We start from the raw sequence: 15,621 nt of genomic DNA, 5'->3' as shown, positions 1-15,621 counted from the left end.
CACACACACACACACACACACACACACACACACACACACACACACACAGAGCGGGGGTGGGGGGAAGAGATCATCATAATAAAATAAAATTTTTAAAGAAAGGGAGGGGCTGGAGAAATGGCTCAATGATAATGATTTGGGGCACTGGGTGAACTTCCTTGAGGAACCAGGTTCAATTTCCAGCACCCACATGGCAACTTATAATTGTCTGTAACTTCAGTTTCAGGGGATCTCACACCTTTACAGACACAGATGAAAGGCAAAACACCAATCAGTGAACATAAAAAAATTTTTTTAAAAGAGAGAAACAGACTGCAAAAATGTACAGGGCATAATATCTTGTTGGTTTACCTTAACTTGGTTTTAAAATTATCATGGAAACAAAACTCTGGGTGTCCTGGGGAGTTTCTAGACTGGGTTGGTTGGAGTGGGGAGGTTACCCACAATTATGAGCATCACCATCCCATGGGCAAAGGCCCCAGACTACCTAAAAGGAGGAAATGAACCCAGAACCAGCGTTCATTTCTCTCTGCATCCTAGTTGTGGACCCAGTGCGATCAGCTGCCCTGTGTTCTTCCCACTGCCATGCCTTCCCTGTCATGACTGCCTGTCCTGACCCTCAACTGTGATAAACCTTGCCTTCCTGAAGTTGTTTTAGGCAGAAGTTTTGTCATAGCAACAAGAAAGAGAAACGGAAGACAGCATCTGTTGGGAACCAGAGCCAGCTGTCCCAGGAGTCTTATCTCTGTAATTCTAGCACTTGAAAGGTAGAGGCAGGAGTCTCAAGCACTCCAAGTCACCCCTGGCTATACTTAAAGCTAGCCTTAGATACATGAGACCCTGACACCCTGACTCAAAACAAAATCATAAAACAAATTACCCACTCGAGAGGTGCTCAGCTGCTCTCAACCTGTTGTTTGTGGTCCTTATCAGGGGTCACATATCAGATATCCTGCATATCACATATTTTCATTGTAATACATAATGGGGTGAGGAGGGGGCAGGGCTTATTGAGGTGAACATTAGTGAATGCAGAAACTCATGGCTGCTCAGGGTGTTGAAAGTAAGTAGTAGTTGAATGTTGTACTCTAAGACATTTATATCTATCTCCTCCTCTAGGGCTCATGGAACATTGTGGAGGGCAGAAAGAACGTAAGAACCAGAAGATGGGGGAAGGGCTGAGAAATGCCATTTCCTAGACATGACGTAGCCATTGCAAATGTGAACTCACAGTAGCTGCATTGCTGGGCCTTTACAATTGGCCCTGTCAACTGTCAGTCACTGAGGGAGGAGCAATACCTGCAAGCAGGAAACAAGGTCCACCCTCAAGGGGAGGGTCTTAGTCTACACTTAGTTGCAAAAGAAACCTACTCAACTGGTTCAGGAAGTAGGAGAAGGGTTTGGTGGATACAGAGTACCCAAAGAGGTGGGACCAGGAACAAGTTTCTGAACCGAGGACAGCACTGTGGGGTTCCACCAACTCTGCTTCTCTGAGGTTCTGTTTTATTCTCTCAGACTCTCCAGGCCTGACTATTTAAACCCCAAATTTAGATCAATTCTAATACATGACATAATAAATTTATGCTGCCAAAGAGTACACATGGAGGATTCCATGGCTCCAGCTGCTTATGTGGCAGAGGATGGCCTTATCTGTCATCAGTGGAGGGAGAGGACCTTGGTCCTGTGGAGACTCGATGCCCCATTGTAGGGGAATGCTAGAGAATGAGGCAGGAGTGGGTGGGTGGGTGAGCTCCTTCATAGAAGCAAGGGGGCGGGAGAATAGGATAGGAGGTTTTCGGAAGGGAAACCAGAAAGGTGGATAACATTTGAAATGTACATAAATAAAATAACCAATTAAAAAAAATTTTATGTCAGTCCAGGGAGTTGGGAGGTCATTGATGTGTAGTTCATTGTAGCCTAGGTCACCATAGTACAGGGTTGGCAATTATTAGCTCTGTCTGAAATCCAGTGAGTGTCTCCATATTCACTGGCTCCTAGTGAGTTCTATTAGGTAAGGGTTTGGTCCGTTTCTTGTGATAACTGTGGTCCTGGGATGCCAAATCTTTTAAGTTCAGACTGTATTTTGGAGAACCTGACCTAAGTTTGAACTCAGGAGCCAACTTGGAAACTAACAGGCTGGTACCTAGCATTAGTTTCCAAGTTGGCTCCTTCCGCCAACAAAATCCAAAATCTGAGCCTAGCTCCCGTCTCCAGGTTACACCCTCAACAAGACCAGTGTCTCCAGGTTATTCCCCCAACAAACCTGCACCCCCAGGTTACAAGCCCACCCCCTGCCTAATGGCAATAATACAGAGGGGAACAGAAATTAGGGTTATGATATGACTCCCAGCACCAGCCAATTATTTTAAAGGCCAAAATAGCTTTCCAATTAGATGCTTGCACACGTACTCCCTGCTTGCTGTTTACTATAAAGCCTTGCCCCACAGACTTTTGGGGCTCCTCCACCACCAAAATCGTTCTGTGTAATGGTGGTACATTCCGTGGGGCGGGGGTGGAGGGAGCCTGAGCTAGCTTGAATAGAATAAAGACCCTGCTGTGAGTTGCATCAGACCGGCTCCTGATTGTCCTTTTGGAGATCACTAACATTTCCCTGGCACTACAGTCCCAGCTGGCCTCCTTTCTGTTCCACAGGTGTATTTTGCTACTTTTGGAGATCAAGCCCAGGACTTTATGTATGCTAGACAAACACTGTACCACTGAATTGCATCTCTAGTCCCTCTCCTGCTACATCAACTCTGTTCTCTTTGGAGCTCAAATGTGAAGGACACCAAGAATCTAAAACTGTGGTCACCTACAGTATAAAGTGTAACTTTTGCTTTTATTTCCTGAGATGGAGGAAGGAGATAAGAACCATACCGAAGCTGTGTGAATATATGGCTTGGGCTAAGCTCAGAGTTCTTGTTTGTCCTAACTACCCCTAGGCCTAGGCCTGGAAGCTTCTAGCCTCCATACAATCTAATCTTCCAAGCTGACTGATTCAATCTGGCTTCTCTCAGCTTCTCACTGAATTGCTCTGCATCACCTCTTATTGACTTTGGCAACATGTTCTAATCTTCTGGCTCATTCTTTGGCTTGTTCTGTCTTCACCTGTGTCTAGCTTGTTCTCTCTGCCAGCTGTCTTTCTAAAACTGTCCCACTAAAGCTGCTATACACACTCTTCTCTTCCTGCCCGCTCTAAGGTAGCCTCCCCTTATCTGGCCTCATTAGCGTTAGGCACATCCTATCTCTGACTCATTCTGTCAGAGTCTTTCTCTGATTTGTCACTTTGTCTGCCCCTCAATTAGACATCATTTTTTCAAACATGGTTGCTTCCTTTTACAAACTAACCTAACCTTCAATGTTAAGGATTAAAGGTATATACTAAGGGCTTGTCTGTTCCAGCCCAATCATACTGTAATCCAAGGCATGTCTGCCTTTCAGGTGGATCACATAGAGCTAGAAGGTTGTGATCTCCCGCCAGCTCAGCCATGTTTTAGATTAAAATTCCTCTATAATAAAGGGAAAGAGTTAAGGAGCTGGGCAGTCAGTATAGAGTAGCATTACTAGCAGCTAGGTAGGGACCAGATGAGTGGATGATGGTGACTGTAGTAGAGGTGGTGATGGTGGTAATGGAAATAAACAGTTAAGGACTGGAGAAATGGCTCAGTAGTTGAGAGCACTTGCTGTTCTTGTAGAGGACCCAGGTTTGTAGGGTTGTGGATCCTTGCCTGCTCCATCACAGGGCACTGCTGCTTGGGGAGGAGCAGTGAGTTTGACTAAACTTATCCCACTTCACTGCTGGGTAATGGGCTGTAAGAGCACCACCACTCCATGGGTGGAGAAGCTAGAGCAGGCTTGGGGGTCCCAGGGCCTATGACAAGGCCAGGGCCATGGGGTTTTCAGGTTCTTGGACAGCCAGGTGCCACTCACTGGGAGTCGGAAGGCAGAGGGCTGCGTCAAGCTGGGGGCTGAGGGAAAAGGGGGAGCTCTGCTGGTCCCAAGGGGATTGTTTTTGGATGGATGGTGGCAGGCTTGGTTGCAGTTGTGACTGGGAGTTCAGAGAGACCTTCTATGGGAGATTAAGCTGCAGCTCTGTAGGTGAAGGCCTTCTCCATGACTTCCCATAGTGGATCTCAATGAAAAGAGACAGTCCATGGTTATAAACAGTTTACTGTCATAGCGGAAAGTGGATTCATAAAGCCATACCACACTTCTCAGGGTGGGCTGAGATTAAATACTTTTTGCGGAGAGGACTGTCTAGGAAGGGAAGCTTATTGGCTATGTCCCCCGGGCCTCTAGGTACCTCATTGTCATGGAGAACTCTGTTTTAAACCTACTTGACTCTCTTTTCCTATTGGCTGGGCTGAGATGTCAGGGATATCTCATTTACTTGTGGATGAGCTTGGGGACTTGCTCTGACATGGCCACAAATCTATGGGGAGCTGTGGCTATGTGACAGGGGCCTGGTGTGGGAGCAGGCGAAGCTCCTACTGTCCCTTCAGGGTCTTCAAGGCTCTTGCTCGACCTTACCAGGCTTCCTCTCACAGTCCACTGCTCCGCCCAGGTTCAGTCCTTAATATATCTGCATGGCGGCTCACAATCATCTGTAACTCAGGTCTAGAGAATCCAACACCTTTTCTGACCATCTGTGGGCTCCTACATGCACATGCTACACATACATATACTCAGGCACACACACATACACATAAAATAAAAGACATACTTTTTTTAAAAAGGAAAACTACTGAAGTATGGGGCTCATGGAAAGCATGAGGTTAAAACAGGAGGTTGGATGCCAAGATGGCTCAGCAGTTAGGGGTGTACTGCTCTTGCAGGGGACATGGCTTTGGTTCCCAGCACCCAGGTTGAGCAACCCACAACCTCCTATAACTCCAGTTTCAAAGCATTCTGTATCCTATTCTGTTCTCAGTGATCTCCTGCACATATGGAGTATACATACATCTGTGGAGGCAAACACACATACTCAATAAATAAAAAAGTCCTGAGATAAGGTCTCTCCATGTAGCATTAGCTGTCCTGGAACTCACTATGTAGAATAGGCAGACCTCACACTCAGAGACCTGCCAGCCTCTACCTTCCAAGTTCTAGGATCAAAGGTATGTCCGACTACATAAATCTTTAAAAAATAGAGAATATAAATACAAATAGTTATTTTCATGCCACAAAAGGAATTTTGAGCTAGGAACTTCGAGTCTAGAGTTGGATTTGCTCCTTTTTTTGTTTTGTTTTGATTTTGTTTTTGTTTTTGTTTTTCAAGACAGGTTTTCTCTGTGTAGTCTTGGCTGTCCTGGAACTCACTCTGTAGACCAGGCTGGCCTCGAACTCAGAAATTTGCCTGCCTCTGCCTCTGGATTTGCTCCTTAACTAGCTGGTTATGGGCTCTTTTTTCTTAAAATTTTATCTTTTTTTTTTTATTGTTAAATCTTTTTTATATTTTTTTTTTTTTTTTTTTTTTTTTAATTTGAGACAGGGTTTCTTTGTATAACCCTGGCTTTTCCTGGTCGCTTTGTAGACCAGGCTGGCCTTGAACTCAAGAGATTTGCTTGCCTCTGCCTCCCGAGTGCTGGGAGTAAATTCTTGTTTGTATCAGTACAGCCCATCAGATTTAGTTTTCATTATGTGTATGGATGTGTAATGGTGGGTATATGCACATGAATGCAGGTGCAGGAAGAGGCCAGAAGAGGGTACCAAATCCCCGGAAGCTAAAGTTACAGGTATTTTTCCAGTCACCTAACTTGGGTGCTGGGAATCAAACTGAGTCCTCTACAAGAACAGCAAGTGTACTTAACTAGTGACCCATCTGTCCAGGCCCTAGTTGGGATCCTCTAGGACAATAGGACAGGAACTTCTATGATCCTTTTATCGGCAGTTTTATACCTAGTGGAGAAAGGGGATCTTGGATCAAATGGGAGTTTGGAGTCAGGTGAAGATAAGGAGGGTCTGGCCTCTCAGAGGAAACAAATCTTCTAAGGAAATCTCAGGCTTGGCTTTGTAGGATGGGATATGGTCTGGTGTGGGGCCCTAGGGAGGGGCTAAGGATAATGGCTCCAGAGTACAGAGGAAACTTGTAAAGACTGAGAAATACACATGAATCCAAATGTGATCTGGATAAGTGAGCTCCTTTTTCTAAGCTTCAGGTGCCTCCAGCTCCACTGGAGAAACAGAGAAATGCAGCATCAGCGGGAGGGAAAGAGTAGGGAGTTGGGGTGAAAGAGCCAAAGTAGCTTTTCTAGCAGAGCCCATGATTAAGTAAAAAAGAAAATGAAGGTGTCTTAGAAGGAGAATAGATCCAGGGAAAACTGGTGAGACATCTTGAAACCTGTGTTGAGAAATTTCCCTCCTCAGAACAGGTTTTTACCATTAAAATCCCTTTGGTTCTTACCACTAAAAATTCAAGGTTGTGGTCCTTTCTTCCTCTTTGTGAATGTTGCTCATCCACTGGATATAACCACTGCTCAGGGGGGAAGGAGTTAAGAGTAGAGCACAGCATTCTGTGCAGTGGCGCTCACAGTAGGTCTGCAGGGTGAGTCCAGCAAAGTCCAAATACAGGAAAACTCTGTTCTTCATGTAGCCAAAGAAGACAAACTATAACCCTACAGAGAAACTGTACTGGTAGGTTTTCCAGACCTGTAGTGCAATGCCTGAGGCTGGCACACTTTATGAAGAAAATATTTATGTAGATTAGGGTTTTGGAGGTTCAAGGGCATGAAACTACCACGATGGAGAAGCAGAGATCCCTTCTCAAGACCAGAGGCCAGAGAAAGACTGGGGTCCCATAATGGCACCACCTCAACCAACTTCAGGTCTGGCTTCTTAAAGGTCCCCCCCACCTCAGATGAGAACTGAACCTCAGACACATGGACTTTGAGGGGCTACATTCAAACCATATGTAAACTATAGCAAGAACTAATGCAGTCAGTTTCTAAATAAAAAGGCCTCCCAATGTGGCTATGGCATTTTCCAGCCCTGAACACAAGTCACTGGGTTGTGTTTTGATTTTAATGACGGTGTGGCTCACGATCAAAGGCCAGCAAATGAATACTTGCCTTTTCCCTTACCTGTACCCGAGGGCCTTTTGGATGGCTAGTTGGCAATCCTGTACACACCCACTTTTCAGACAAAGGGATTCTAAATTTCTTAGGCTAAAAGACAAACCGGGAGATGGCATAGGGTAGATGCAGAAGCAGAAGGAATCCGGCTTGTGTGGGGAGTCCAGTGGGCTTGCTTTTCTGCTCTATCTCTTGGTGAAGGAACTTAAGTAAATAATCTCTTTGAAGGGCTTTAGTGTGTGCTTCTTTCCCTAGAGCAATACTGGAACCACATTATTAGCCCTTTCTTATATAGAGAAAGGCACTATAATGAAAATTGTAATAGTTGGCTGTATGTGGTGGCTTCTGCCTATAATTCCAGCATTTGAGAATCTGGGGCAGAAGGATCAAGAGTTCAAGACTGTTGTGGGCTACATAGTAAATTCAAGATCAGGTTGGGCTATATGAGATCTTGTCCAAAAAGGGGGTTGTGGGTAGTGGGAGTGGAGAGATGGCTCTGTGATTAAGAGCACTTACTGTTCTTGCAGAGGGCCTGGGTTCAGTTCCTGGTCCTCTGATCTGGCATCTCAAAACTACCTGTAACTCCAGCTCTAGGGGATCAGGGCCTTATTCTGGATTCTGTGGGCACCTGTACTCACATTCCTGTATACATGCACACACACACACACACACTCTCTCTCTTAAAAATAAAATAAAAATAATGGGCCAGGTATATTAGCGAACACCTCTAATCCCAGCCTTTGCAAAGGAGAGGTAGGCAGATTTCTGAGTTCAAGTATAGCCTGTTTTACAGAGAAAATTCCAGACCGGGCAGGACAACATAGTAAGCTCATGTCTTAAATGAACAAACAAATAAATACATTTTAAATTAAGGTAAAATTGTGTCAACCTGAGACAGCCCGGCCAGCTGAGAAGGGAATCTCAATCACTGTGTCCCGTAGATCAGCTTGGCCTGGAGGCACATCTGTGTGGAATTGTCTTGATTGTTAACTGATGTAGTAGAGCCCAGCCCAAGGTGGGCAACATAGTTGTCTAAGCAGTTGGTACTGGTCTGTATAAGGTGAGTCAAGCATGAACTTGTGAGTGAGCCAGCAAGCCAGGTCCTTCACCCTCAGTTTCTCCTTCAAGTCACTGTTTGAGTTCCTGTCCTGACTTCCCAGGATACTGGATCTTTGTGATGCTAAAATTATGTTTTAAGTTTAAATTAATGTGCTTAAGAGATTTATAAAACAAAAATGCCTCTAAGCTGTAATCCACACTTGCCCGAGGACTGATAGCTCCCTGGACTGCTGGGGGCTGCTGCTCATTTAAGATAAACGAGTGTCATTGCCCCAACTGCATAGACCTTGCTTGATCACACGTAGGTGGGAGGTATGTAGGCAGGAAGTATGTCTGCCCTCAAAAGAACGCAGGCAGGAAGAGAGTAGCCTTATACGTTTTGCTTTTATACATCTGAATAATGTAATTTGGGGTCATTCTCTAGGAATCCTGGGTGTGGACCTAACCAGTGTCTATGCCATGGCCAGGACTTGATAAAGCTTATTTCAAATTTGGCTCAAAAAAAAAAAAAAAAAAAAAAAAGAAGTACTGGTTAATCCTTACCTGGTGGGATTAATGCACGCTCTCTGTTAGGTTTCAAACTTGGAACAAATGGCAGAGGCGCCTATTTAACATATCAAAGCAGATGCTGGCTGCCAGGTTGTCCCTGCAGTCCTCGGCCCCTAACAAGGGCTTCCTGGCTGGCATACCTTGCCCCCTACGCTGATACCTCCAGCCCAGGCTGCGGGACTCTTCTCCCTATATAACCGGGCCATTTTAGTTGCCCATAGTTTTTGTGCCTTTGGCCTTCTGGCTGGTGCTCCTGGATCCTTCTCCCCCCTCTCCCTCTCCCTTCCCCTCATCTCCCGATTTGGCCCAGCTCAGTCACGGCATGTTTATTCTGGACTTTCCCAGATGTCTCTGCCTCTGGCTCCACTCTCCCTTTTATCTACAATAAACTTTCTCTTCCACCATACCTAGGAGCAGTCACGTTCTTTTCTTTTACTTTCTTTCTTTTCTTTTTTTCTTTTTTCTTTTTTTTTTTTTTTTCATTCACCAAACTACAAGATTACTCAGTCGGGCGGTGGTGGCTCACATCTTTAGTCCCAGCACTTGGGAGGCAGAGGCAGGTGGATTTCTGAGTTCGAGGCCAGCCTGGTCTACAAAATGAGTTCCAGGATAGCCAGGGCTACACAGAGAAACCCTGTCTCAGCCTACAGTTGGGGTGAATCTCAAAACCCCATGTGGAGCTGGTTGTGTCTGTTTTGTAACGTTTTCTCAACAAAGCAAGCGAGAAAGCAAGAAAGCGAGAGAGGGAGGGCCTGTGCCTGCCTGTGCCTGCTAGGCACTTTCTTGGTCACTGCTTTATGAAGTGCCACATGTTTAAACAGGAGGAAACTGGCCCTTGGACGGTTTAAGAAACTTAAAGGTTTCCTCCTTATAGAAGGTGGAAGTGAGATTCTCCTGTTAAACCCCAGCTCTTTCCATAACAAAGGACTGTCAGCCATGCCTTTTGCAGGTCATTAGCCATACTGGAACCTCAGGATTGGGATAGCTTGGGGCTTAGAGCAGGGCTCTCAATTTTGGCTTGAAGCAGAGTCTCAGCTTTTTAAAATCCAGAAGGTGAAGCCGGGCCTGGTGGCGCAGGCCTTTAATCCCAGGCTGGACGTGAACTCAGAGATCTGCCTACCTCTGGCTCTTGAGTGCATGGACTACCACTACCCAGCTGGGAGTTGACTTTTTTTTTTTTTTTTTAATAATTCTAAACATTTTTTCAGTGAATTTGCATCAATGTTTAGTTTTAAATTTTTTAAATAGTTATATAACTTTTTATTAGATATTTTCTTTATTTACATTTCAAATGCTATCCCCTTCCCTTGTTTCCCACCCAAAAGCCCCATATCCCTCCCCCCACCCCCGCCCGCTCATCAGCCCACACACTCATCAACCCACCCACTCTCATCAACCCACCCACTCCTCTTCCTGGCCCTGGCAGCTGGAGCCATGAGTCTCACCTGTTTTCTTTGTTTGGTGGTTTAGTCCCAGGGAGCTCTGGGGGTACTGGTTGGTTCACATTGTTGTTCCTCCTCTGGGCTGCAAACCCCTTCAGCTCCTTGAGTCTCCTTCACTGGAGACCCTGTGCTTTGCATCCAATGGATGGCTGTGAGCATCCACTTCTGTATTTGTCAGGCACTGGGGAGCTGACGTTTTTGACAGGGATTTTGATGTTGTTGGTACCAGACCTTGAGATCAGCTGGCTTACAGTTAATATAGCGCCACCAGTGGACAAGCACTTTCCAAATCACTTTCTAGTGATGATGGGTTGGAGAATGAGACGGTAATGCTTTTGTGTATGAAGACTAACCATTCCAAATTACCTTTAGAATAGATTCAATTGCTCTGTGTGTTAGCATTCCGTCTAAAGGTCACCCACAGTTACCTGGCAACAGCCAGGTATGCTCCTTACCACACCCCCACAGAACATATCTTATACCTCTTTATCTTTTTATAAACACATCACTGAGGGCTCATAAAACCATGGTTTGTTTTGTTTTGTTTTTTTTGTTTGTTTTTTAATTGTTTATTTGGATGGATGTGTGGGTATCGAACTTGAGGACAGTTTGTGGGGACTGGTTCTCCTTTCTACCATGTGGATTCTGGGGCTAGAACTCAGGCTTGGCAGCCAGTGCCCTACTTCACAGGGCCATCCCAGCAGCCTGAAGCATGTTTTCTAGACATCGGGTTCCACAGCAAAGACTTTTGCCTTCACAGTATTTAACATGATCGTAATCAATCTTCCTCCTCCCTGGCTCCGTATTTGCAGGTCTGATTACTCCCTAAAAATCTAGCTGTGACTGCCAAGTCGATCCTTATGATGCTTTTGCAGCCAGTCAGCGACAGTCACAGAGAGATGAGAAAATTGAGTCATTGGAGCACAGCAGTGCACACTGGAACCAGACAAAGTGAGGCTGTTCTGTTCCTACTAGAGACAAGAACCCCTTTATTTCTACCGTACTTTGTCCTTTCTTTCTTCTGTGCTTTTGGTTGATAATTATAGGAGTTTCATTTTGTTTTGTTTTTTTGGTATTTTTGTTTGTTTGTTTGTTTGTGGATTGGATCAGGGCCTCATAAACCCAGTCCTATTATCATCTTTAAACAGATGCCAGGGGTGAGAGTGTGGCTCAGTGGTAGCTTGTGGGCTTATTCTTAAAGACACCTGTGGTCCTCCCTTTGGCTATCAAATTACTGAGACAATAGGTCCCTCGAAATTAGAATTTCTCCAGGACTCTCATGCTGAGAGAAGAGAAAGGCTAGAGTCTTAGGACCAGCCAACAGGAGGGATTGTCTCCCAAATCATACAGTTGTGACAACCCATCAGACACCTACCTTCAATGGAGACTGGAGTTGGGTTAGAGAGACGGCTCAGTGGTTAAGAGCACTGTATTTCTCTTCCAGAGGTCCTGAGTTCAATTCCCAGAAACCACATGGTAGCTCACAACCATTTGTAATGAGATCTGATGCCCTCTTCTGCTGTGTCTGAAGACAGCTGCAGTGTATTTATATATAATAAGTAAATAGATCTTTTAAAAGAGAGAGACTAGAGTTGAGAGAGCAGTGGTGGGCCGTGATGCGTGGGACCACATTTGGACCAGAATTGCTTAATTATCTCTTGCCTATGATTTGAACCTAAACCTCATGTCAGGACCCTTAAAGGTGGACTTGGGAGCACTGGCCACTGTTTGTTCCTCCTTAGGATGTGGCCATGTTGAAAACTCTCCTTTTCACCGTTACTCTTTACCTGGCTTATTTCATACTGATACTTATCACATACAGTATTTCATACTGCTTGTTAGGGCGACCAGGGCCCAGGCTCTGAACCCAAAACTTGTAACAGAAGGCCTTTACTCCATTCCTAGTAATTTTTTAAAAAAGGTCTTTAGCCAGGCGTGGTGGCACACTCCTTTAATCCCAGCACTCGGGAGGCAGAGGCAGGCGGATTTCTGAGTTCGAGGCCAGCCTGGTCTACAGAGTGAGTTCCAGGACAGCCAGGGCTACACAGAGAAACCCTGTCTCGAAAAAAAACAAAAAACAAAAAAACAAAAACAAAAAAAAAAAATTAAACGGTAACAGGAGAGACTTAAAACTATCAAACATAAAAGATCACATATAATGTAAAACTATATTATTCTTCCAGGCATCTCACTTGTCAGAGTACACAAGATTATTAGAGACAACAATTTGTTGAAATATTCTAGCCATTCATGAAGGTGATATTTGTTTTCTCTTAAATGTTAATGTAATTAAAATTTACATTTTATTTATTTGTGTGTAGGATGTGGTAATGAGCTTGCCGGGTGTATGCAGAGATCAAAGGATAACTAATGGGAATCAGCTCTCTCCTTCCAACATGTGGTATTCGGTATTGATATATTGCTTTAAAAAGATGAATCTTATGGTTGGGTGTGACGGTGCATAACTGGAATCCCAGCACTGCACTCAAGAGGCCAGAGTTAGGAGGATTGTGAGTTCCAGGCCAGCCTGGACTACAAAGCAAGCTTGTGTTAAAAAAGCAGAGCTGGGTAGAGAACTTTAGGTTCCCATCTTCAACAACCCTGGCCTTTGCAAATGCTGTCTGGTTTCATTTTGCAAACAAGGAGGTAGGAGGGCAGGGTCTCATGGCCACTGTTTGACTTATTCCTCTGCTAATGGAGGGACGGGGCAGGGCTAGCATCAATGTCAGCAGAAACAGGCTCTGCATTTCAGGAGGAGTCTAGAATCTTCCCCTTTTGGTTTTGAGTTCTCTTGGACACAGGGCTACTTTTCAAAGATGTGAGAAGGCAGGAAAGGAATGTCATATCCAACGGGACACAGAACCAAACACACACTAAGGATCCGAATGAAAGGCTCCGTACTTGACCACAGTAGTTAATAAAAAGCACCCTGTCCCCAGCCTGCATTCGATGTGTGCTATGGAATCCTACCATTGTCAACATAAACAGGGAGGGTTCAATTAAACACCCTGGGGAGAAGTTCTGCTCATGTGGATGGGACAGAGGCAGGATTCCCTCAGGACCATAAAGATCACGGTCAGCTAAGTCTAACTTATATTTGTGTGTGTGGGGGGGGGGGGGCAGGAGAGAGGGAGAGAGACAGAGAGACAGAGAGACAGAGAGCCAGGAGAGCAGGCTTTTTTACTCGATGCTATGAGGCTGCAATCTTCCTTCTCTCTCTCTCTCTCTTTCTCTCTCTCTCTCTCTCTCTCTCTCAAGATTTATTCATATATAGTAGCTGTCTTCAGACACACCAGAAGAGGGCATCAGATCTCATTACAGATGGTTGTGAACCACCATATGGTTGCTGGGAATTGAACTCAGGACCTCAGGAAGAGCAGCAGTCAGTGCTCTTTTTTTGAGGGGGGTCTGGGGGAGTTCAAGACAGGGTTTCTCTGTGCAGCCCTGGCTGTCCTGGAACTCACTCTGTAGACCAGGCTGGCCTCGAACTCAGAAATCCACCTGCCTCTGCTGGGATTAAACACATGTGCCACCACTGCCCGGCACAGTCAGTGCTCTTAACCGCTGAGCCATCTCTCCAGCCCAGTCTTCCTTCTCTTAAAGCACACCCTCCGCGGACAGCATCATTGTCATGTGTTGATCTTGTCTGATCTTATGCTTAATCTGCTTCATGGCGACGATGCATGTATTAATAGAAGACACAGTGCTGGCATTTGAAATGGGTCTACAATGACAGTCTCTAACAGTGATCATTAGTAAGTTGGGCTTGAATAGTGAGTGACACACTTTGTAGGGGATGGAAAGATGGAGCATGAGTAGAAATCCAAAGCAATTTTGCTGAGTAAGGTTCTCAGTCCTCATAGTATTTGGAACCAACTCCCCAGCCGTGTTCTCGACTTGTTTTTAATGTCTACAATGTTATGTTGAGCCCTTTTCCTTATTTTATTTCCACTATTTGCTTCATTTCTCTTACTTATTTATTTATTTATTTATTTATTTATTTATTTAAGCCCTCCTCCCCCCCCCCCCCCCCNNCTCACTCTGTAGCTGATGCTGGGCTCAAAATCAAAGTTCCCCCAGCCTCTGCTTCCCAGGGCCTGGAGTATGGGTAGGGTGCCACCACACCTAGCTCCCTGCTCATTTCCCTTGTTCATTTTACCCAGGTGTGGTGGTTAGGATATGCTTATCCCAGGGAGTGGCACTATTAGGAGGTGTGGCCTTGCTGGAGGAAGTGTGTCACTGCGGGGGGTGGGCAATGAGACCCTTCTCCTAACCACGTGGGAAGCCAGTCTTCTCCTAGCGGCCTTCAGATGAAGATGTAGAATTCTCAGCTCCTCCTGTACCATGCCTGTCTGAACGCTGCCATGCTCCCACCTTTATGATAGTGGACTGAACCTCTGAACTTGTAAGCCAGCCCCAATTAAATGTTTCTCTTATAAGACTTGCCTTGGTCGTTGGTGTCTGCTCACAGCAGTAAACCCTAACTAAGACGCCATAGTTTTCAGACCACTTCAACCTCTTTTGATTCTCGAGGCATCTATGAGTTCTAGAAGCCTCACTTTCAGTTAGAGATTTCGTGAAACAGGATCTATTTATCTCTACAGTGCTTGCCATGTGCATGGTTCTACTCTAATTAATTCATCATATTCTTGCAACAATCCTAGGAGATAGATTCTAGCATGTTCTGCATTTATAGCAAGAGATAGAAGTGTAAGAAAATCAACTGACAGGGGCTGGAAAAATGGCTCAGTGGTTAAGAGCACTGACTGCTCTTGCAGAGGTCCTGAGTTCAATTCCCAGCAACCACATAGTGGCTCACAACTATCTGTAATGGGGATACAATGCCCTCTTCTGGTGTGTTTAAAGACAGCGACAGTGTACCCACATACATGAAATAAATAAAATAAATAAATCTTAAAAAAAAAAAAGAAAAGAAAAGAAAAGAAAAAAAGAAAATCAACTGACTTGGCCAAGAGCTGGGAAATAGCAGAACAGAGGGTTCAAGTTCACCAACCTGCCCTGAGACCTCTGTTCCTGGCAGCCACTGTCACCTTCATACTGATAGTGAGTGGAGTACCTCCTACTGCCACATTGCATCTCCAGCCCATGGTCCATGATCTGCATTGCCAGTACTCCCATTATCTCTCACAGAAACAGCTGTATCGAACATGGATGCACTACCCAGATCTCCCTTTAAGTGTGAACTTGTAGCCCTAGCTGCTGGGAGTATGATTGTTCTGCTTAGGAATTGTCTTGGCTACGGGCAGTGCCCTAGCTTGAAGTCATGTCCTTCCCAAAACAGACGACACCCGATGAGCAGGTATAGGCACTTACTGCCAAGCTGGACCACCTGTGTGTGATCTTCAGTCCCTCTTGATGGGAGGAGAGAACTGATTCCCACTAGTCTTGTTCTGACCTTCATATGCAAGCTGTGGCATATGGGTATATATACACACACTGTAATGAAAAAAAAAAAAAGTTCAAGGTCGATTTGAGTCCTG

General features: G+C 45.1%; 1 protein-coding gene across 1 annotated transcript in view; it reads right to left on the bottom strand.

Moving 5' to 3' along the window:
• The window catches only part of Ninj2 (ninjurin 2), a 137,477-nt gene extending 122,218 nt beyond the window's left edge, over positions 1–15,259 (bottom strand). The window contains 1 exon segment of the mRNA XM_021191252.1: positions 15,135–15,259. Within this exon segment, the coding sequence (XP_021046911.1) occupies positions 15,135–15,259 (125 nt within the window).
• Positions 15,260–15,621: the final 362 nt, after the last annotated feature.

The sequence above is a fragment of the Mus pahari genome, chromosome 2 (assembly GCF_900095145.1).
Source record: "Mus pahari chromosome 2, PAHARI_EIJ_v1.1, whole genome shotgun sequence".
Taxonomy (NCBI): Eukaryota; Metazoa; Chordata; class Mammalia; order Rodentia; family Muridae; genus Mus; species Mus pahari.
The sequence above is the reverse complement of the archived record's forward strand: the minus strand, read 5'-3'. Positions and strand labels throughout refer to the sequence as shown.